Genomic DNA, 22,568 nt, shown 5'->3' on the forward strand with positions numbered 1-22,568 from the left:
GGGTTACTAAGATAGTGTATCAGTAAGGATGCTAGTGGATTAGTGTCCCTGATGTGTTAAGTTTGGATTAGTAGAATGGCACCAGTTCATACATACAAAGAAGATACCTTTCACTATGTTTATAAGTGCAAGTGCAGTTTTTGGGGTTCATTTGTGCTTCTTATGAAATTATAATCTTGTAGTCTTTGTGGATGCAGATACTGAATTTTAATTCTTAGTAGAACTTTGTGGAGAGGGTGGGAGAGAATGGCTAATGTTTAAGTTCCTAGAAACTTTTTTGTTCTCTGTAAGAGGGTACTTTTAAAACTTGCTCTGTTAAATTAGTTTTTTGTAGTGGGGACTCTGTGTTACACACTAAAATATCTTGCAAGTCAACCTTTTCATGCTTAAGAAGATGCCACTCTAAAAGAGAACATGCATGGGGGTTTTGTTTCTGTTCCCAGCAGTTTGTAACTATTCAGCAGTTGCACTGTAATATTTCACATATTATGCATGTCAATTAATTGAACATTGTGAATAATCACTGGTTTCTTTGCAGTACTGGATGAATGCACCTAGCATCAAATTGTGTTGGAAAAAGCTATTGGTTTATAGTCAGAATTAATCTTTTGTCCTCTTGAGACCGTTCCACCTAGTAGATATAATCCTAAAACACAGTGAGTGCAGTCTTCTGCCTACTAACAAGATTGCTGTGTGGCAGGCAAGGTTGTGAAGGCCTCTGCTGTTATGCTGTTCCCCTGGTGGCACTCTGATGGCAGTTTTAGTATATGTTTAATAAAGAGCAGAAATTGAAAATCAGTTTAGACTAAGCTGTGGGCTCTGTGGTATAGCTGGGTAGGCCTTTTTCATTACTTGTAGATGTAAATGACATGTGAAGCTGAATCAGTTCAGGTAAATAAATAAAAAAAAAAAAATTCTCTCTACCTACCCAACACTGTGACTATGATTGAAATGAACTCTTTGCTGCATTTGGAATTCATTTGCCTCTGTAAACCCCGCCCAACACACGGTCCATGCCCTGTGTCCTGGCCACTCATCCAACTCAGAGCTTCATTCTTTCTGCAGCTTTCACCAGAGGAGGGCTGTGTCTCTGCTAAGGAAGATTGCTTTTTCTACACTGCCCAGTCCCTTGAGGAGGAGGGGCCAGCTGATGCAGCCCTCTTCCATGCTGAGCTGGCTCTGGTTAGTGGCCCAATTTACCAAAGATTTCTTAAGTCTTTGCATTTTGTAATGAAAGGAGTTACTTTGTTGCTGTTCATACTGATTTTTTTTAGTGTTTACTGTCACTACATTACTTATCCACCATAGCTGGGATGGATCCCCACGTGGTAGAAACTGGGGTCTGGAGATTTTGGCTGTTTGCATGAACTGTGAATCTGGCCTATGATATGTTAGTTGCTGGAAAAGAAGGGAACTATTCTGAGATTTTCAAAAATGTATGACTACCCATTTCTGCTTGCATGTACAGAGTATCCCTTTGAAAATCTTACCTTGTGTAGAGAAAGGTTCATGTGTTTATTTTGTAAATAAATCTCTGCCTATATGTCATATCACTGATCTATCTTACAGTTTTTTGGGACTCTGTTTTTGCATGTAATCCAGCCTTACAAGGAATGCTGTCTGTCTTCAAAAGCTGCCAATGCTTCCTCCTAATAGTATTCTTTAGACTTCAGCATCAACCAGTGATTATGAGATTTGCAAGGTCAAAAGGTGTTCACTTGTATAAACGATGGGGCTTAGTGGAGCATTTAGTGCCTTACATAACCCAGAAGTTACCAATAAGAACTCAGATAAAAAAGACAAAGGAAATAATACTCTGGGAAAAAACCAAACAACCCACAACCAAAAAAAAAACCCCAAACCCCAGAATATACATGTATTCTGAGTGTGTCTTCTTGTGGTTATATGTACTGATCTGGGTCTGATACTGAAGTTATTTGGCCCTCATTTTCTGGGACATGAGTAGAGGAGCAGTTTTTACTGAATACCAGAATGTAATTCGTTAGAAAAAAGAATTAACCAAACCAAAACCCTGAAATAGATGATTTCAAGACAAAAAGTCTCTGAATTACTGATTCCAGTATGTTTACTATTTTTCAAATGTTTGCAAATGACAAGCTGGTTTTGATAACTTTTAAACAAGACTGCCTGTATTTTCTTCTGCAGTTTGTTAACTTGGTATGGTAGTTAGATAATAGTATTTGCCTTATTCCGTTCATTGGGAAGAAGTATGAAGAAGCCAAGTTATATATTACAGATATCCATTAATTACAGATGTGTTGAAAAGATCAGATTAAAAATTTGACTTCTGTCTGTGATTCATATAAGAAAAATAAATTGTGAAAGAACAATGAAAATACATGACAGATAATAATACGGTTAAATTGTCAACTCTGTCAACTGTCTAATTAAATGTGCAAAATATGAAATTGAATGTGCAGTCTCCCGCTGAAGATGTGTTTGTAGAGGGCACTCATGAGATACTGTTTTTCATAGATAAATCTACATTCAGATTCTACAGGTCTGTCCCTGTTTTTCACAATCCTTTTCTTAGGGCGTAGGTTTAGTAACACTAGTCTGCATTTTCCAGAAGATGGACTGAGAGCAACTTACACCAAAGGAGCAGTTTGAATTAGCTGTGAAGTGTTTAGGGTTGAGATAATAAAAAAATAGATCCTTTTTACCCCAAAAAGGAATCATTATGTTGAATCACTGCAGATTGTTGCTATTGCTGTTGTGAATCTGACATAATGAATACATAGTACGATGAATCACAGAGGCTGAAAAGCAACAGTTAGGTTCCATCTCTGCAGATGGGTGCACTTGGCTGTTTCATAAAAGTTTATGTTGTGGTCGTGGCTCTGAACTTGCTGATCATTTTTGTTAGCATGCACTGCTTGCTTGAGCTGTGCCAGGGGAGATGAAATTATAATCAAAGTGTAGAATATGAAGCATCACAAATTAAGTCTTTTAGGTCTTAGTTTTATTCTAGTTTCTGAAAGTATATGAGTCTTGGGGAAAAAAAACCCTATTTGATTGTTTTTTAAAAAAGGCAAAAAGTACTGCCCATGTCCATGTCTGGAACTCTTCAAAACTTTATTTCTTGTGTAAGACAGGAGAATTATCCGTATTAATCTTGTTGTCAAATGTTAAGTATTTTAGAAATTAGAAAAAATGTTATAATTTTTTCTTATAAATACATTGGAAAGCATTGCTGTTTCCAGAAGATTATTTTCTATATGCTTTTAAGAACAGCCAAACCTATGAAGCTGGGTGAACAAAACATTCCAGACAGGTGGCACTGAGTGAAGCTTATGTTTTTTTCAGTGCTGATTCTTGTAAAAGAAAGTTAACAAGCAAAGAATAAAGCCCTACAAAAATCAAAATACTGACAGCAGGGAGTATAGCAGAGTTCTCCCAACACCTCATACTCCTGTTAAAAGCCTGCCTCAGCCCTGCAACTCATTCCAGTTGAGACTTTCACTTCAGCTACTTTTTTAAAACCTCTGGAGATGTAGTAACATTAATTGTAACTGGAAGCAGAAAATTTTCCTACTGTGCTGTGCAAATATAACTTCAATGTAAAGCATGGGGGGGGGGTGGGAAGAGGAAAGTGTCAGTCAGTATGTAGTGGCTGAGGTGCATGTGTTCGGGGCTTATGTGGTATGAAGGTAACAGATAGCCTGGCTGATTGAATTGCTTTTGTTGTTAGGTGGACTCCAGCGAGGCAGATCTAGTGGATGAGTCCACCTTTGAATCGCAGTATTCTCTAGAGAGTGACGTCTTCCAGGCTTCAATGATAGCTCTGCATGGCAGTGCCTGTAGCGGTGAGCTGAACTACAGCTTCTCTCTTCCGTTGTCAACTCCCAAGGTAAAAAGGAGGATGGTTTTATTGATGACAAACTTTGATTATAAGTGTGAAAAGGCTGTATTATTAAATATAAATGTTGTATGTCATCCTGGTTCAAATGTCACTATTTGTTACCAGATTGAAGTGCAGTTTTATTTAGGGTGGTGCTGGTGTCTTTCAGATACCTGTGTTGAAGAGAGAGGTAGCTAGAACATTGAAAGCTTGGATTTGTGTATTGTATAGCCAGATAAAGTATGATGAGATGTTTGCAGTATTAAAGCAGTGGTGAGCAGCCTGCTACAAAAAAAACTTAATTGTTGTTACTTCAGAGCATAGTAGGGAGTGGTAGCACAAAGTAACTGCATTATTCTAGAATATTTTAGGTATGAAAAGCAAGAGTAAGTTTTCATCCTAAGCTTTGCTTTTATGCTTCTTAGTATGTTTGCTAATTCATTTACTGTGTTCTTGCATAAAATGTTCATAATGATACTGTAATTAAAAGTAAATCTGTACATATCAAACCTCTTATTGCTAATAATTTCTATTTAAAGTCAGTAAATAAAGATAAGTTCTTTAAAGGTATTACAAAGAACAGTATTTTTTTCTTACTGGTCACATACCCATAATGACTTGATTGTGTGTATCAGACTTGGTGTCCTGTTTCTCTCCATTTTTTTCCATTCTCTTTTTTTCTTGGCAATGTATAGATTTATTTTGCTAATCCAGACTCTTCCAAGTAATTTCTCCTAGCAGTCATCTTTGAAAGCAACATTGTAGGGATTTTTTCCAGGGTTTGCAGTCTGTGATCTTGAATAGAGTAGCTGCTGCTTTTTCCTCCTCACCTGAGCTGCGGTAATTCCCTTTATCCCTTCTGGAATATGTTCAGCCTTATGAGGCACTGGTTGGAAAGCTAAATTCATCTTCTAATGGTTTCTTCTAATCCACAGAAGAGCACATCTCTGCTGTGCCAGTGGGACAGATTGCATTGTTTAACTCTGTAATTGTTAAACGGATTATGCATTTTGCATGCTGAAAAGTATTCTGTGAGATAGAGGCTGGATTTACATCATATATCACGTTGAGGTTCTAGAAAGTCTTATGTTATTTTCAGCATTGGCTTAAAGATGTCTTTGGTTTACATGTTTTTTTAAAGATTATGGTCCTGACTTTTCAGTGCTCCTCTCTGTGCACTGGTATGAAGTGATACTAAGTTTTCATCAAATAACACGTTATACTGTGCAGTTATGAGTGATTTCACAAAGTAAACATAGTGAAAAAATCTGTTCATAAAAGACTTCTGAAACAAGTGAAATGTAGTAGGATTATTCAATGCTATGAGGAGCTATTTCTGACTACAGGACAGTTGACAGTTTCTGAATGCCTTTGGTGTCACTTAAAACAGGTGATGAAAAAAAACACTTACAAATGATCTAAAGAGGCCACATGCTGCTGTAGTTACAAATTCCTGAAATCATATTTTTCTTGAAAAATTACGGCATTAGTCATATGCTGCAACTCTTAATATGTAATATGGCATATGGAATAAATATTCAGTATGATCTGGATCTTGTTTTCACTGATGCAGAAATGGATACAAAACATACTGTAAAAGTAGGTGTCCCAGCTGTCACTGAATCCTCATGAAAGAATTTAAGTAGGTTATAGTCCTGGTGTTCTGTTCTCCAAAAGGTGGTAAATTATTTCATTGATTATATCACGCAGATTAGTTGTATTTAGGCTTTGCTCAATTATCTTCTCAGATGTTACTTAAGCCACTTATTTACAGATGAACCTTTTTTGATGATTATCTGGGGACGGAGCAAGCTTGTATGCACTAAGGCCCTTGATACAAAATGTTGCAAAATATCTCAAAATCCTGGGAAACATATTTTCCCCATTATTTGGAAAAAGAATAGAAGATTTAATAGGACCAGTGGATAACAGCAATGATAGCTAGGGGAAGATGTTCTTACGACTGCATTTGCTGCATTTCAGAGAAAAATCCCTAATACTGCTACAGAGCCTCTAAGTCCAACCTCTTAATTTATTGATATATCTTTATAATAGCAAAGACCTGCATGTTTTTAGAGTTACTTATTTTGAAAGCTCATATAGAGAATACTTGAAGGTGGATGGATTTATTGTTGGGGTTTTTTTTTGGGGGGGGAAGGTTGTGATTATTGAAATACATTAAAATATTTGAAATACAGGACCTTGGAATCTTGAAAGTCTAAATAAATTTTGTGGAGAGAACTTAATCCTAGTGCTGCAGCCGTAGTCGATACACTTGCAATAAATACTAACTGCTAAGGTTCTGTAACTGTATCATTGTATTTCATTGTTGTCACGCTTCAAAACTTCCATGCTCATTTTTTGCTGAGATTTGACCGAGTATTTACTTTTCCCTCTTTGCATGGAAGCAATACCTAAGTATGTTTTTACTTAGGAAGTGATACCTCAATATGTTTCTAGTCAGTCAAATGGATGATAAGATTGCATGCTTATTGTGTGAGCTGCTTGAAATTGCTCGTTGCTTGCTAAGTGTTCTGAGAGTGAAGACCTTGGTCTTGTGAAGTTCTTCCACTTGAGAAAGACAATTGGATGCTTTAATTTTAGTAGTTTCCTGGAGTTATGTGTAGTTTGAGAATGTTTGAGTGGGCATTACTTTGCTGAAGTTAGTGAAGAGTTATTGATGAGTGCCAAATTAGAATTTGGCCTTCAGAAGTAGCTTATTTTCATTGATTTCTGGTATTTTAAAACAGAAGAAATAGTCTTGAGGAATCAAGTAAATTTTACAGTAAAATGCCTGTAGGGATCTACGGAAGACACATATGTTACAGCAGATATGTTTAAATTCTGTGAGATTAGTTTCTGTTTAAGATTTTAGCATGAAACGTACTTTTCAGTTATACTTAAAATATTGTTGATTGTTCATTGTCTTCTGTGTTTTAACAGTCTGTTGGAGAGGAGTGTTCAAATGCTGCAGCTGATTACGATGTGTCTGACAAGAATCTGTACAACATGGATCTGAATCAGAGAGTGAGAGAACAAAAGTCCGTAGCGGGCAGTAGCCTGGAAACTGCAACTGGTTTTACCCAAAAGGATCTTCTGTCTCTGAGTGTTCCGGATATCAACCAAAATGAAAGTGAAAACACAGCAACATGGACTGGATCTCAGACAACAGCAGAAATTCCACTAAGTGCAAGCCTTGCCACTACCATGCAACTTGATCCCACTGGAAAAGTAAAATGTTTCTTTTTTTTTTTAATAATAATTTAAAAAACCTATGGAAAGGACATACTACACTGTAGAATCTCTTACAGAAACTGACACTGGCCAGCAGCCATGTAGGGTTCTTTGATGGTAAATGTCTGTCAGATGTGGCAGCTCACATCAAAACTTAGGGATTTAGAACTCTACAAAACAGGAGGTAATTTCTGGCGTCAAGGTAGTAATTTCCGAGAGACTGGTGATACAGGGTTATATGAAAGTCTGTTTGTGCCTCACAGCAGTAGATACTGCTGGACCACAGTTTAGTCACTGGGCAGGCCAAGGGGCTTTTCATATCCCCTGTTAAACTCCACAGAGGCATGAGCGTAAGGAGGAGGTGCACAGCTGGTAGCTAGGCATAGGAAGCCCAGGGGGAGCAGTTTGAAAGGTGCATCCTGATGTTGACACAAACCTGCACGGTTTAGCTCACAAACTGGGCTGTGATGCCACAGTATGCAGACATTATATTCCTGTATATGACAGTCACTGTGTCATGTGTTTCTTTTTTCTTCTGTTCAGTGATTTATCCAGAAATTCTTAAAAGACCTCCAGTTTCTTAGAAGATTTATTACTTTGGCGCTGGCAGATTGTCAAACATCTGTGGTGAATGACTCTGAGAGCCCTTGAATTCATTGCATTAATGTTAAGAGTGTAACTGATGTCCCTAAATTAAAAGCATACTTTGTGATAGATTTGCTATGTTACCTGAAAGAAAACAGAAATCTTATGTATGTCGGTTTGATCTTTGATGGACTGACCTTTCCAATGTCTGTAAGGGAAGATGAGTTTAGGTCAGTATGTCCAATCTCTTCGTATTCTGATCTGATACTTTCCTGTGTGTTAGGATCAAATGCTTTTAATGGAGAAGAAATGCCCAGTATCTTTGGAGGGAAGTTCCACAACCCCAAATCCAGTCAAAAACATGTATGAGATGACCATCACTATTGCAAAAGGCAATTCAAGTCTAGGTAAGGTAGCTAATGTTTTTTGTAACCTATTCAAGAACGTGGCTTTCTGTTTTTCTCATATGTTTCCTGTTTTATTAGTAAAGACTAAATATTGACATTTTATTGGGGAAAGTATAACAGGATATTCGTTCTTTGCTGCTCTTCCTGTGTTTGGCTATAATGGCAGTGGGTCCATTTGCTGTCACAATGAACATAAAAGTGTCCAGTGTTACAGATTTTTTTTTTTGCATAAAGGAGTTTAGTCACTCTTAAACATTAACAGAACAATTTTAATACATCGTTTTTTAATGTCTATACATTTATACAGTATAGTAGGAAAACGAGATATAGCCAAGGAATGCTGTAGAAGAAGACTTCTTGAGTCAAAGATCTGCAGACTAGACTTTCAAATGTATGTAAACACAAAATGATCTTGCTTTCTGAGGATAGTCAAGAGTCTAAAGAAGCTACATATTTGTATTTGTATCTTAAGTGCCTCTATTTCTGAATATCAGGTCATTGACACATTTATTAGGTAGTATTTTTAGCTCAATGTTATTATCATTTTGTAGAGAATTTCAGAATTTTAAATGATTGTGATCTGCAGCTTTGTGAGCATACTGACTATAGATACATTTTCGAGCAAACAGGTGTAACAGATGGAAATGTTTTTCAGTGTCTTCTCCTGGTCTCTGGTGTGGCCCTGGGTAGTGTGAGGGGGAACATGGGGACAGCGTTCTTCCAGGCCAGTTCCCAAAGCCAGTACCAAGGAGGCTTTTTGGTGGAAGACAGTGGTGCTTCCCTCTCGTTTGTGGCCGGTGTGTTCATTTGCTTTGGTTTAGGTTCCTGGTGACATTTCTTCCGGCCATCTGCACATCCTTGAAGACTTTCTGGTGCTGGTAGGGCAGGAGTTTGTGTGGGCACTGGCTGTTTGCAGTGGTTCTGCAAATGCTTTAACATGGATTGTCCACGAAACAGGCTGTTCATAAACAAGCACCACTCAGGACTCCCTTGCTTTGCAGAGGTAGGTGCGGCACAGTGATGGTGTATTTCAGTGGAATAATCTTCCACCTGGAATAAACTGCCCTCTGATGGCTGGATCTCAGTCAGCCCCAAATCACCTTCTCCTTTGTGATACAGCCAGTGTCCAAACTGGATCAGGAGCTGATCTGGTTTAGAATCTGCCTCCCCAAAATACAAAACTGTTGGCAAGGTTGGTGTGGGTATAAATTTTGAGTTTTGTTGGGTAACTACTGCCTTTATTGGCCTCATTGCCAGGGTGTAGAAAGTGCAGGTCACAGTGCAGTTCCAGGCATTCAGATTTTGTTAAAAAAAGTTTTGTTTGCAATAACCTCTTAACTCAGTTGAGCAGTTTTTTTCATGTGTGTCTATGAGTGTTTTGTTTTCATTGAACATACAAAGCAAATTTAGCTTAATACAGCATAATAATAAGCATAATGCAGCATAAAAATACAAACTGGGGGGCAGTGTGCACATTGGCAGCCATCACATGCATGAAAAGTAGGACTGGCCTCTCATGTATACATGATATGAATGTGAATAATGCTTTCTCCTGCCTTTTGACTGTAGTCTTCCAGTCTGTGTGTGCTCTGGCCTGGGAAGCTGGCTGGGCACAGTGACCAATTTACACACATGGCTGCACTGCTTTTAACTTCAATTTTTACAAAAGGAGCTAAATCGAGAGCTGTGAATGATGTTGAAAGCTGCAGCTGCATCAATTATTTCAGTTGAGAACTGGCACTTTTTTTTTCCTTTTAAATGGTGTCACCCATAGCTTGCAACAGCTCTTCGAAGCCAACCATTTTTTAAAATCCAATTGATTTTTAAAAGGTAAGAGGACAGAGGACCCACATGCCAGAAGAGCTGAAATGCCATTGTCCTGTGTAATTCATTTGGCAACCTGACAGTGGCATTTGCATTTCTAACCTGAAACTGTAGCTGTCTGAAGTGTGACATCAGCCTTGCAGATCTGCTGTAATGAGGATGTCAGCATAGGTACTGGGGGTGATGTTTTTCTAGAGTGCTGTTACACTAACCCTAGCAATACTGTTGGTTGTTACTGGCTTAACCAAGCAGCAAAGTTAGGTTCAGAATTTCAAACCACATTTCATCTGTTTCCTTGGCAGTCTGATTTTGTATTATGGTGAGACCACTCTGTTGCAGCATTGTGTTTACATTCAGATCTGACTGAGTAACCCGTGTGTGCTCATCGTTCAAGAGGTGGTTGTTGGAAGGAGTGCATGAGTGTAAATGCTGGCACACCCACCCCAGCACACCACCTGTAAATGCCAACTGTGATACGCTCAACATTGTAATATTGCAACATCAACGATGCACAACACCACAGTCTTTCATCAGAATAATACATCATCATGAAGATGGGTTTTGCAGTTTTTCCAGAAGATGAACCTTGACTTCTGCACGCCAAAGTGGAGAGGTGCATGTATTCCTGTGTCTAAGACGTTTATTGGGCAGTTCCTTGCTAGTCAGGGCCACCTCCTCATACTTCAGACAACAATGGTGATCTCAACTACAAGTGGGTGTGAGGAGCCAACGCTACTGAGATTTTTATTTTCTGGAAGGAGTTCTAAAAAGCACAGATTAATACCTAGATTAGTGTCGTTCTTTAAATGGTTGCAGTATTATTTTTCTTTTCTCTGAGACAGATATGTAGGCGGGTGTTTGTATGGCTGGCTGAGTCTGGGTAGCCTGGGGCTTATAGCTGCCTTCTAAACTATTCAGCCAGCCTGTCTCCCAAGCTCTAAGGTCACCGAGTAAAGTGTTCAGTCTCTGTCTTCTGTAGCCATGTTTGTATGTAAATGGTTAGAATTTTTTCATGGTCAGTATCCTTGGTTGTTTTGCTTTATCTTCTTCATTCCACTTGTAGTCTGGACAATAAGGTCAGGGATTGCAGACACACAGCTGCACTTTAGTGCTTGCTAGCCTGATATTTAAGTGCAAAACCAGAAGAACACATAGTAGGGTAGCCACTGCCTCCTTCTCCCATATATACTCCTCTGTAAGGTGCTCTTACAGAGCTTCCTTGCAGCTTACAGAAGCTTACAGAAGGTGGCTTCATCTTGTCAGTAAAGGAGAGCTTCCATGTTAGTGACACAAAAGATTAAACAAAGTTTGGCAGTATTGGGATAGTGGAAGTCCAGTGGGTGAATTTTCAGGGTACTGGCCCTTCAGCTACCTTTCTGTTGCCTCAGTGAAGAACAGTTTTTCGTGAAACTGTCATCTGGGTTGATTTCATGAGCACCGTCTGCCTTGAAAATAACAGTGACAACTCATGCATGTAAGAACAGCCACAAAGACATGTGAAGCCCAGCACCCCATGTAAGTCCCTGTGGGCTCCCCATGGGAGTGGAGGTGGAAGAGCATCTCTCTCTCTTTTTCCATTAGTGAAAAGAAAGTAGAGTTACGTGGTTTGTATCCACAGGTGGGATCATGGTGAAACTCAAGTAGAGGACTGAACCCATCAGTAGTGGCGCAGGCATTCACAGAAGCAGGATGCTCTTCTGGGTCTAAGTGATGGTCCACCTAGTAGAGCAGGAAGGCAGCTACTGTCTCAGTAGGATCCTATTCAGGCATTCTGTTGAAAATATGTGTGTGTGGGTTTATTTGCCCTATGCTCCTAATTAACTGTTTGATCATTTCACTTCCTTTCCAAAGAGAACCATCTTAAACTAAACTGAAATGTGGTGTATAAACTCAGTGAACCATCCAGCAGAGTGTAAATCTGACTGATTTAGAGGCAATTTCATTTTTTTTTAATTTATTTTCTGCTTATAATTTTCTACAGTCTTTTTTTTTTTTTTAGATTAAGCCTGGTATGTGAAATAACACAAGGTAAAGATAACTATGGTTGTGATGTGTAACTGCTGTCTCTTGTTTTCTGTTGGAAAGAAGGAAACGCAAGGGAGAATAAGAGCAGTGTTTGTAGACTTGCTGACATTGGCAGATTGGCTGGCTGGCGTTTACCTTAACTGCCCCAGGTTACATTCCCTTTTCTTGGCACTCAGAGCTTGGCCTTGAAGACATTATTAACTGTTTCATGTGTTTTTCCCTATAGGGATGACAGTAAGTTCCAATAAAGATGGCTCAGGAATGATAGTCCGCAGTGTCATCCATGGAGGCTCAATAAGCCGTGATGGACGGATTGGTGTAGGGGACTGCATCCTGTCCATTAATGAAGAGTCAACCACTAACTTAACCAGTGCACAAGCCCGGGCTGTGCTGAGGAGGCATTCGCTCATTGGACCAGACATAAAGTAGGTAAAGCTAGGTGATGAATTGTGGTATGAATATGCTAATAATAAACATTTGGTTATTTATGCAGGTATTCTAAATTAAAAAAAAATGTTTGTTTTTACAACATGAATTTACCTTTTAAGTTACAGCTTCAGATGGATAATTCACCTTCAAATTACATCTTCATGGGTTTGAAAGATAAAATCGCTTGTGTAAGAGGCTTTGGATGTTCTTAGAAAAGTTGTTACTCTCATTAGTAATCATTATCATTACTGCCCTCCCTGTTTTTACTGAAGGAAGAGGATTAGCATTCATAGTATGACTCTTCTAAAGAAAGGAAGGATTTGCTCAAAGTGTTTGTGTTTCTCACATGTGGACTGACCTGGCCATTGCACAAGTGATTTCATTTGATGGACATCTTTGTAATGGATTTTGGTTTTGACTGCCAGACAAAGTATGATGCATGATGTTAATGCAGAAAAGTAATGCTTAAAACATTTTCGGTACATCTGTGACAAACAGCAGAAACAGTCTGTTTTGTGAAATCACAAGTTTTTATTAGTGCATATGAAGGAGCTGTTGTTTAGTGCATAAATATCTGCTTTTGGGAGTTACTACTTTAAACTTGCAGTAATTAATAGTTTTGGAAAATCTGCTTGCTTGATGAGAAAGTTTCTTCTCAAATTCACTCAGTTGACAGAATTTTAACTTTCCCTTAAAGTACAGTTCTTTCTAGTTGATGTGATTGTGGAGTTTACTTTGCCCATGTGCACCATCTGGAAATAAGGTTGTTCCGGAGCTTGTGGACAGTGCTCTAGACACACCAGTTCTGGGTTTACAGCTCCAAAAATCTGGTAACCGTTTTTCTCAAGCCCATGGTAACATGGATCGTGTCATATCTGCAAATGGGATTAATAGAGCTGTTGGTAATAGAAATCTCTACTTTTTTAAGAGGGTGGCCTTGAGAGGGATCAGTTCAGTCCCAGTGTGGTTGCAGGTAACTATGGTTTTTGTCAGTTCAGAATGGACTGCAGGGCATTCTGTTCTTGCCCAGAAGTATTCTATCTTTGAAGACACCCAGCATTTTGGTAATGGGTAGGCAGAGTATCTACACTGTGGGTGGTAGGTTTAATGGTCTGCCCCATAGCTGTCATGCATTTAGGATTATGATCTATGCAAGCTTGTTTAAATAATGGCATATGCTCATATAATGAATTGCATTATTGTCAATGCTATCATTAATATGAATGAGTCAGTTTGGTAAAATATGGTGATTATTATTGTAGGCTTTCAAACTGTATTATAATTCTGACTGCCACGACTGAAATCAGTTGGTATGTGAGCATGCATGTGTGTGTATGTCTGCTTAGATAGACAAATGCTACAGCACCATTTTTCGGTGAGGAGTCTTTTATTAGTGCTGTGTTTACATGATCAAACACAGATGTGTTCATTATTTGCACTTATCCTTTTAGAGCTGCTACATCTTACACTGTGTAACTCTAAGTTTTGGGTTTTAGTGTTAGGCTTTTGCAGATATGTCGAAAATACCAAAATCTTGTCTTAGATGTGATTATTCAGATTTTCCAGAGAAAAATGCATCCCTTTCTGAAAGGTCTCACAGAAAAGGGACAGTTGCTATTCATACTCTTACTTTTTTGTCTTTCATTTTGTATTTATGTTCTTCAGTGCATTCCCATAAGGGTTAAAGCAGAGCTGGCTTCTACATTTCAAAAAATGGAAAGACCAGATCCTTTGGTAGTTTCTTAAGGAGTCTTGCAAGAATAAGGACAGTATTTTTGGGCCTACATAGTTTTGATACAAAACTATTCAGCATAATTAATTTTTTCTGTGATTTTTACTTTCAGGAGCAGTACAGAATTATGGAAAAATACTGTGATACAAATATGTGGATAATGACCCAAGTCAGAAATTTGGAGATATGGAGCATTATCCCATGATAGTTTTTCCTGTTTGCTAAGAGGAATACACAGATATATAGATGTCATTTCAGAGCTAATGTGATACACCACTGTGCAGGATTTGCAATTTAAGCATTTCAAATAAGCAAGTTGAATTTCTTTGGTGTCTTCTTCAGGAGACAGGTGCATGCGCACTCAGGTGTGGCCATTTAGGTATCACTCCTTTTTATTCCTACAGGGCTACAAAGGTGTCTCTAATTTTTAGACTGACCTTTTTTTGTGTAGCAGCGTGAGCCCCAAAAGTGATTAAGTACAAGCATTTTAATTTCAAAGCTGTATTTCAGTGGCAAACAGTATTTGTTGAGAAAACATAAAGCTATTCTGACTTGCCACATGAAGGCTTTATTTTGTTTTATTTTATTAAAGGAAATTTTGTTTTGAATACTTCAAGAACCAGCAGTCTGAGTTTCAGGCTTAGGTATTTAATTTTTTTCCCCTTTGTGTGTGGAAAACCAGATGTGTGGCCTTACCAGAATGCATTCTGTTTCACTTCTCACTCCACCTTGCCAGGAGCTCTTACATTTCTGTAATAATAGCCAGGGTTTTGTGTTCAGCAGCAGCTGCTTGTAACATCTGTCAGGTAATTACAGAGCTGAATTATAATTCACCTGCCTAAAATGTGGGGATATTCCTTTTTCCATGCTTGTTAATAATAACTGAAATAGACAATCATAAAGAGCAGATGCTTTCTGGGAGAGGTGTAGATGAAGCGAAGGTGGAATGGAAAAAAAAAAAAGAAAAAAGCAGCTCACACTTTTAACTACATAAGTATGCCTGTCACATTCAGCATGAGACATTGACATTTGTTAACACCATTGTATAAAGATGCTGCATCATATGCTTCACATTCTAGATCTTCTCCAGCACCTGCTGATGATCAGGCCCTCTGTTATGTGTGAGTATTGGCGATTCAGAAATTCATTATGGCTCTATGTTGCAACTTGTCTGTAAAATCATTCCATGCTTTTATGACATCCATAGTAATGTCAGGGATATATCCAGATATAGGTACATATTCTGTGTGTGTGTGTGCGTGCACATGTGGCTTTGTGTATATATTTTTTTTTTAAAGAAAAAGGTCATGAGAGTGTGTGTGTGTATGGCTTTAAACTTGGAAGATCAGTGCATACTTCCTAAGACTGAAATGAAAACACCTGTATTCTAAAAATTATTGCTAATATTTTTAAATTTCATTTATGACGGCCGTCCCAGATGTGCTCAGAGCACGTGGGTGTGTGTGTACGGGGTTCACTACAAGAATTGGCATGAATACAATGTACTGATACCTGGATGTACTGATATCTGGATTAATCTCAGTGTCATATTTTCTGTGGCACTTACATTTTACTTCCTTCATGTATAAAAAGGCTTAAATTAGACCTTAAGTGTTAATGACAGTAATCTGTTCTTGAACGTTTTCCATACTTCATTATTTGGTTTGTTAGTGTTTCAAGGTTTTGTGTGGCTGTTCAGTCAAGCATGTGTTATGTTCCTCTGTACTGCATGCGGTGTTGTGTTTACAAGATATTTTCGTATGTACACCCTTTGGTGTTTCCATTGTCACTGCTTTCATTGCTAGTGCATATCTCTGCAGGGAGGAGGCTGATTGTAGCACTCAAGAAAGGAAACCAGAACACTTTCTCCTTCAAGCTGTACAGCTGTGAAAGAGGAATGACTAAAACCTGCATATTGCTGAATTTTAACTTCTCTTGCAGATAAGGAATGTAACACAGTCATAGAGCAGTCATTTACTTGTTTCCTGTTTTCTGTGTCTTTATCCCTATTTCCTGCAACTTGTTTCTCTTACTCTGTTCCCTGTGACTATATTAAGGCAGTTATCAGTCCCTTTTGCAGATCAACTCTTCAGGTGCCTGGGTAGGTTTTTGTTTCTACTTTACAGCGCAGGGGTCAATGGAGTTGACCAGAGGAGCCCACACATTTCTTGTTCTGGGCCCTTCATCATCCTAGTGACATGCTGAGCTGTTCAGAAGGATGCTGGATGTCTTCAGACCTCACTGTGACCTCTAAGAAGTGAGCTATGGTAGCAATCCAGCAAATGGTGTATAGTATAATGGTGTGGTGTCTGCCCATGAAGTACTAAGTAGGGAAAAAGGTTGGCATATATAAATCCAAAGTCTTTACTACAATCTGACCTTACTCTGTGGCACAGAACGCAGGAGCAGGATAGACAGTCACTTAGCAAAGAGGACTTCCTGTTTTTAGAAAAATAACATATTTAGAAAATAAATATTTCCTAAAACTCTAATTTACAGCAGAGCTACAATTTTAGTGTAAGTTTTCATTTCAATAATAATATGCAAAGGAGAGAGGAGAGGAGGACAGCCACATCAGTAATACAGCTTAGCTAGTAAGAGTAGCTAGGGGAACCTTTGCTGTTAACTGGACTTTGAAAATCATGAGCAAGAAACAAAGGTGAACTCTTACTCTGATGCATTCTGTCCATGTAATTTAGTTTTCTATGCTATTTTTTTTGCAAAATGCAAGTAAGTGTTCTGGTTTATATTTATGAAGTAGCTGAAGCATTGTTGAAGTTTAGTTGTAGATAGGAATGAGCAGTTAAAAATATACTGAATGTTCCTTTGAGTGCTTAAACTATAGTTAGGCACTAAAATAGAAATAATGTAATTTTCCAAAGAGCTAAAATGTAACAGTTCCCAGTGATAATATCTAAATTTGACTCCATGTGTGGAAATTAATTAAGTAATTTGGTTGCTCAATTTTAGATGCATTTTTAAAAATGGTGGAGGGAACCTCTTTTCTTCTCAGTTCCTGTGCTGTCACAGAAAGGGAAGCTTGCTTACCTAAGAGGGATTTTGGGACATGTTTGTAAGTAGCATCTGAGGCTGTTTTGAGAGAATTCTTGGAGCTGTACCTTTTGAATGCCCCATCACCATGTCAGTTATTAATTCGTATAATGAAAAACAAGGGTATCCCAGAAGTTGGAGTGCATATGGTTTGCCTCCCCCATAGCTGATCTCCAACATTGATGTTACACAGATGTATGAGGTAAGGACTACTACTGCTCTGGGCCTTGGGAAGCAGCGTAATTGTTTGCCATGTGCTGCTTGCACAAAAGGGCTGGACAGAGTTGAAAGATGTTGGACACTCTGCTCACACTTTACTGTCTACATCCAGGCTGAATCTGGGCATATATGTTTCCTTTTTAGAAGCCTGCCATTCTCATTTCCATACTTGGAACAATAGCTTCCAGCTGCATTTTAGCATGAAGGAGGTTGTCCAAGTGTTCTAGCCAGCAAAAAGATTGCTTGCAATTCTGGTTTCTTTACTGCAGCTGTCTTTCAAGGGAAAATACATTATTTCCTGCTTATTTTTATAGGGTGAAGATTGATGAATTTGACTGGGATGAAACTGTTGAATGTAACTGGATGAATGACACATTTTTGTTCATTGAAATGCAGCTTGCACATCTTTTAGGTTTTGTAGAGGCAAGGTATTCTTACAGGCTTACTGGGTGGTGCTTCTGCAGCAGCGTTTACCCCATGAGAATTCTGTGACCTTAGTGCTAACACTTTGCTATAGTTAAGTGCCTTTGGAGTTGGTGATGGATAAAAGACTTTTTTTCAAAAAGCCTTTTCCTTCTTGATTCTCTCCATTTCACTGCAAGGGCTTCATGAAATAACTGCTGCATTTCTTGCAAGACAGATAAGAGTCAGTGACCTTGTGCTGAGTCTTTGCTCCCTGGTGTGTGTTAAATCCTCAGCACTTCAAAATGAAAACACTCTGTATCGAGCACATAACACTTGTGTGTCTGAAAAAAGGCCAGAGCAGAAGAGGGAGGAGATTTAAGGAAGAGAACAAGTGTTGATAATATGGATGATATAGAAATTACCATAAAAACCATTACCAAAAAACACTGGAGAGTTCCTCCTTTTCAGCACTCTAGGCACCTCCGTAATGACAGTCTTCAGCCCTTTCCTAGATATGGTAGATGTGAGAGGAGGTGGGGAAAATGCTTGCTCACAGACGAAGAACACAAACAAAGATGATCCTTATGATAGTTCTAACAGAGTGTTTTGGACAGACGGCATTAGTCGTAGAAATGCATTTGCTCTGCCTTCTGCTGCTTGCTGTATTCAGCAGAAAATCAATGAGAGGGGGAACTGGTGGCAGTCAGGGAACAACAGACAGAAGAAGGCTCCAGTCAGGGAATGATGGACATGAGAGGGCTCCAAGTAAGTGAGAGGCTCAGAGCTGAAGGAGTCTCTCCTCAGCAGTTTACATCTCCTTGTGAAGTGGCCAAGATTTTTTTATTTTATTTTATCCTATCTAAGGGGGAAATGCATTCATATTTGTTTTAACTATGTGATGGATGGGAGGACAGCTAGTTTTCTGGTGTTCGTTTTCCATCAGCCTTATTTCTTGCAGACTTGGATTTGACAGCTAAGCTGCTTATGGAACAACTAAAGTTTTTTAAGAAGATAAAGCATTGTTAAAGAAGGGCCATTTAAGTAGCCCTGTTCAGGTCATGGTGTCCTTTTGCCTGTAGTGGGAAGTTTCTTAAGAAATGTTCTTCATGCCTTTAACTTTTTTTACTTCTTTTTCCCCCTCCCCAGTCTACTGGACCATTTCTGCTTCTGACATTCAAATGTGATCAGGGTGCACCAGGGCTTCAGGAGTCTGCATGTAATTTGGCTGGTGAAACAGGACTGGCTGACCATCCTGAGCTGGCTGGAAGTGCATGAAGGGGTGGAAGAAGGAGTTGAGCAGGGGATTGCTCTCTGCCTCATAGGTGGTGTGCTGTAACACATTTGTATGTCTAGACCCATGCAGTACTTTTCACCAAAAGCACATAAAAATAAAACAGGATACAAAACCACCCAGGAAAGCTGAAAACCTCCTGCAAGCCAACTTCCAGAAGCATTTTCAGCCAGCATTTAGGATGGTAATGATGCTTCACACCTTGCAGATTCTTCAGTGTTTGTCTTTGCATGAGGAATCTCTGTTTTGACTGAAGCTCAGATATCTCTGTGGCACTTCTGTCACTGTTCAGGCACCATTTACTTAAAGTGGCGTGGCCAGCCCTCAGAAAATTACGTGCTGGCCAGCTACTTAATTTGCTAGAATTGCATATTTGTTGTAAAGTCACGAAGGATTCATGTAACTCCTTATTCCCAGCATACCAGCATTGTCCATTTGAAGTCAATGACTACGTGAAGTAATTTTGGGTGGCTTCCCCATATGCATTGCTCACACCCACCAAAGGCAGGACCAGCAGTCCTCATGCTACTTTAATCATGTTCCATTTTATTGCAGTATTACATATGTGCCAGCAGAAAATTTAGACGAGTACAGGGCCAGTTTGGGACAACAGACAGAGGGAGCTGTGCCACTTGAACTTTTTCCTTCACATACTGTCAGGTGAGTCAAAAGACACTGTTTTCTCACATAGGGTTCTTGGAAGTAACTTTTCCCATACACTTTGCACAGTTAAGGAAAATAAGTTTTATTTTCAAAGAGATGAAAAATTGATTAGTTTCTTCAGACTGGCAGCCATTACGATAAAAAGCTGTTCAGAATACAAATTTTGCTTTTGCTGGCAAATCTTTCTGGTATTTTGGCAGGGCTGTTTTATAGATGCTTGATCTACGCAAAAAGGAGACTGAATATTGCCTCATCCTAAACTTTTCTTAAATGCCATGCCATGTGATTTATGTATTGCCACAAGTACTCAGTGCCTCCAGCATGTTCTTCCCAGAGCATATACTAGAAAGAATGAATTATGCTGTCCTTTTCCTTGAGTTCCAAAAATGCATTACAGTTATAGGCCAGAATATTCAAAGTGACTAATAGTTTTTGTTTTCTTGAAATTACTCTCCAAAAGCAGTAACTATTTTTGAATGCTGCTGTTGTAATTTCTTCGATTTTGGAAACAATAAACTGTTACCTTCAGCTCTGATTTAGTTCTAGTTCCAAAACACAGAACCTTTATTCTGTGATTGTCGGTTGATAGCAACTTAATTGTGGAGACAGGTGAACAGGGAATCCCCAAGCACAGTATGTATTCTAACAGACTAATCTAAAAGAGAAGTTACTTACACGAACCCTGTGTACAAATTCTCATGCTGGCAGGGTGATCCAATACATGACATTTTGCAGTGAAAAGTAGTGATTATGTGCGTTCTTTAAAAATGAATTGCATGTTCCTGTTCATCAGCAGGGAACTCCCAGAGCTTCCAGAACGTGAAGAGGGGGAGGGAGAAGAAAGCGAACTTCAAAATGCAGCTTTCAGTAACTGGAACCAGCCCAGAAAGTAAGTGCAGATCTAGTTGCACAGTATAAAATCTCATCTGAAATTCAAAAACTTTGAAACCTGTAATATATTTTAAGAGAAATAAGAAAAGAACAGAAATGCAATATTATGCATTGCAGGAGTAATTCACTGTTGTTTTTAACTGCCATTGAGCTAAATCCCCACAATTTGGAAGTTTCTTTATTGCTTTAGTAATTTATCTTTATAGGCTGGCTTTCTGGGAGCTAATAAGAAGGGGTGAAGAGAAGGATTCAAAGTTTTGATTAGAATCCAAAATAAAGTGAAAAACTGGTAGATGCAATTACAGACTTGCTGAGCAGTTCAGCAGGTAACTCCCACCTAACAACAAAACTGTCCAAGGAGGAGTTATTTCTGGATATTTTTAAACCATTGTGCAAATCCAGTATCTTCAGTGTGCAGCACTGTCATAATCACAACAGATTTTCATTTATTCTGGTTCTTTTTTTTTGTCACAACAGGGTTGAACTCTGGAGAGAGCCTAGCAAGTCACTGGGGATCAGCATTGTTGGAGGACGAGGGATGGGGAGCCGCCTGAGTAATGGAGAAATGATGAGAGGGATCTTTATCAAGCACATCCTGGAAGACAGCCCAGCCGGCAAAAATGGAACACTGAAAACTGGAGATCGGATTGTGGAGGTACGAGCCGAGTACCTTTTGCTTGCAATACCATTAGCATCTTGGGAGCTACTTGAGATGGACATGTGGTCCTGGGCTGACAGCTGTGTAATTGCTGCAGCTGGTACCACTTGAGCCATACCAGAGTGTAGTACCATCTGCTGACGTTTGTGTGTAGACAGATTTAAGTTGAATATACAACCTGAAGTATAGATGACTATGTGAGCAGGAGTTTACAAAGCCAGCAGTTTTACCTGCCTGTTTTAAAGCCAGCATGTCTAGGAAAAAGCTTAAGTTTGGTGAAGCTAAAAGGTTTTACCTTTGCATTTTGGATAGTAACAAAAATGGCCAGTGGATAGCAAATCGTGCACATAAATGCCAGGCTTATTTCCCTTTTAAATCTTAATCAAATCACATCATTCTTGTGCATCTTGTGCAGGAATTAAGGGAGACAATTTTTTTTCCTACTAACATGATGAAAGCTAGATTTGATACAGAGGAGATCAAGAGCATTGTGCTCAGGTCTGAGCATAGGGTAGCCAGCGGTGTTGCAGGCAGTTTATGTAGATTTCTCTTCTGTTTTACCAATCCTGTGCTTATGCAGCTACTTCTGCTTTCTCACTTAAAGATATTGAAGAATGAATGTGCTAAAAGGAATATATCCTTCCTGTGATGATTATCAGTAAGTCAGGTATTACCCTGTCTCCACTGTCAGGCCATTAGGAGCTGAACTCCTTTTCACCCTTAGCTGTCTGTCCATCAGTACAAACATAAAAAGCAGGATGGTGGACATGGCAATTCATCCCGTGGATCACACTATGCTTGCTTTACGTGATAATACTTAAACTGCAGTTTACTATCTGCTACGATATCCATATAAAGGATCTTGAGGTAATGCCTTAATATAGGTGGCACTTCCTACAACAGTCTAGAAGTTTCCAGTGTATTACAAGTTGGGAGGTAGAATTTTGCTTGATGGCCCCAAAGTTAAAAAACGTTCATTATATCTGAATATGTGGATTTTTATGAATATGTAGCGGTTGTCTCTGATGATACTTGCAGGAATTGGAGTGGGTGAGTGAAATTAAGTAACCAATGTTGTGTTAATGGGACTGTTTCAGAATGGATTATTTGAGTTTCTCAAGTTGTGGCATATCTAAGCTTTTCTCTCTACTAGTGCATAGAGTATTTCAGACATGGGGAACTGGAGAGCCTTAGTGTTACTGTTCAGTTCCTCATAGGTTTAGAATCGTCTCAGATTGTGTTTGTGCTCTCTTTATTTACATTGATTGTTTAAATTTAAGGTAGAGAATTAA

General features: G+C 38.9%; 1 protein-coding gene across 18 annotated transcripts in view; it reads left to right on the forward strand.

Moving 5' to 3' along the window:
- The window catches only part of MPDZ (multiple PDZ domain crumbs cell polarity complex component), a 99,320-nt gene that overhangs the window by 44,820 nt on the left and 31,932 nt on the right, over positions 1–22,568 (forward strand). For 8 of the 18 annotated variants that reach the window (XM_037373293.1, XM_037373288.1, XM_037373290.1 and 5 more), the window contains exons 18-26: positions 1,066–1,182; positions 3,713–3,871; positions 6,806–7,093; positions 7,965–8,088; positions 12,164–12,362; positions 15,178–15,219; positions 19,620–19,724; positions 20,521–20,616; positions 21,096–21,273. In XM_037373293.1, the coding sequence (XP_037229190.1) occupies positions 1,066–1,182; positions 3,713–3,871; positions 6,806–7,093; positions 7,965–8,088; positions 12,164–12,362; positions 15,178–15,219; positions 19,620–19,724; positions 20,521–20,616; positions 21,096–21,273 (1,308 nt within the window). The remainder of the gene's footprint in view (positions 1–1,065; positions 1,183–3,712; positions 3,872–6,805; positions 7,094–7,964; positions 8,089–12,163; positions 12,363–15,177; positions 15,220–19,619; positions 19,725–20,520; positions 20,617–21,095; positions 21,274–22,568) is intronic. The other 10 variants (XM_037373298.1, XM_037373301.1, XM_037373303.1 and 7 more) reach the window with 5 other exon arrangements.

Source organism: Falco rusticolus, chromosome Z (assembly GCF_015220075.1).
Source record: "Falco rusticolus isolate bFalRus1 chromosome Z, bFalRus1.pri, whole genome shotgun sequence".
NCBI classification, from domain to species: domain Eukaryota; kingdom Metazoa; phylum Chordata; class Aves; order Falconiformes; family Falconidae; genus Falco; species Falco rusticolus.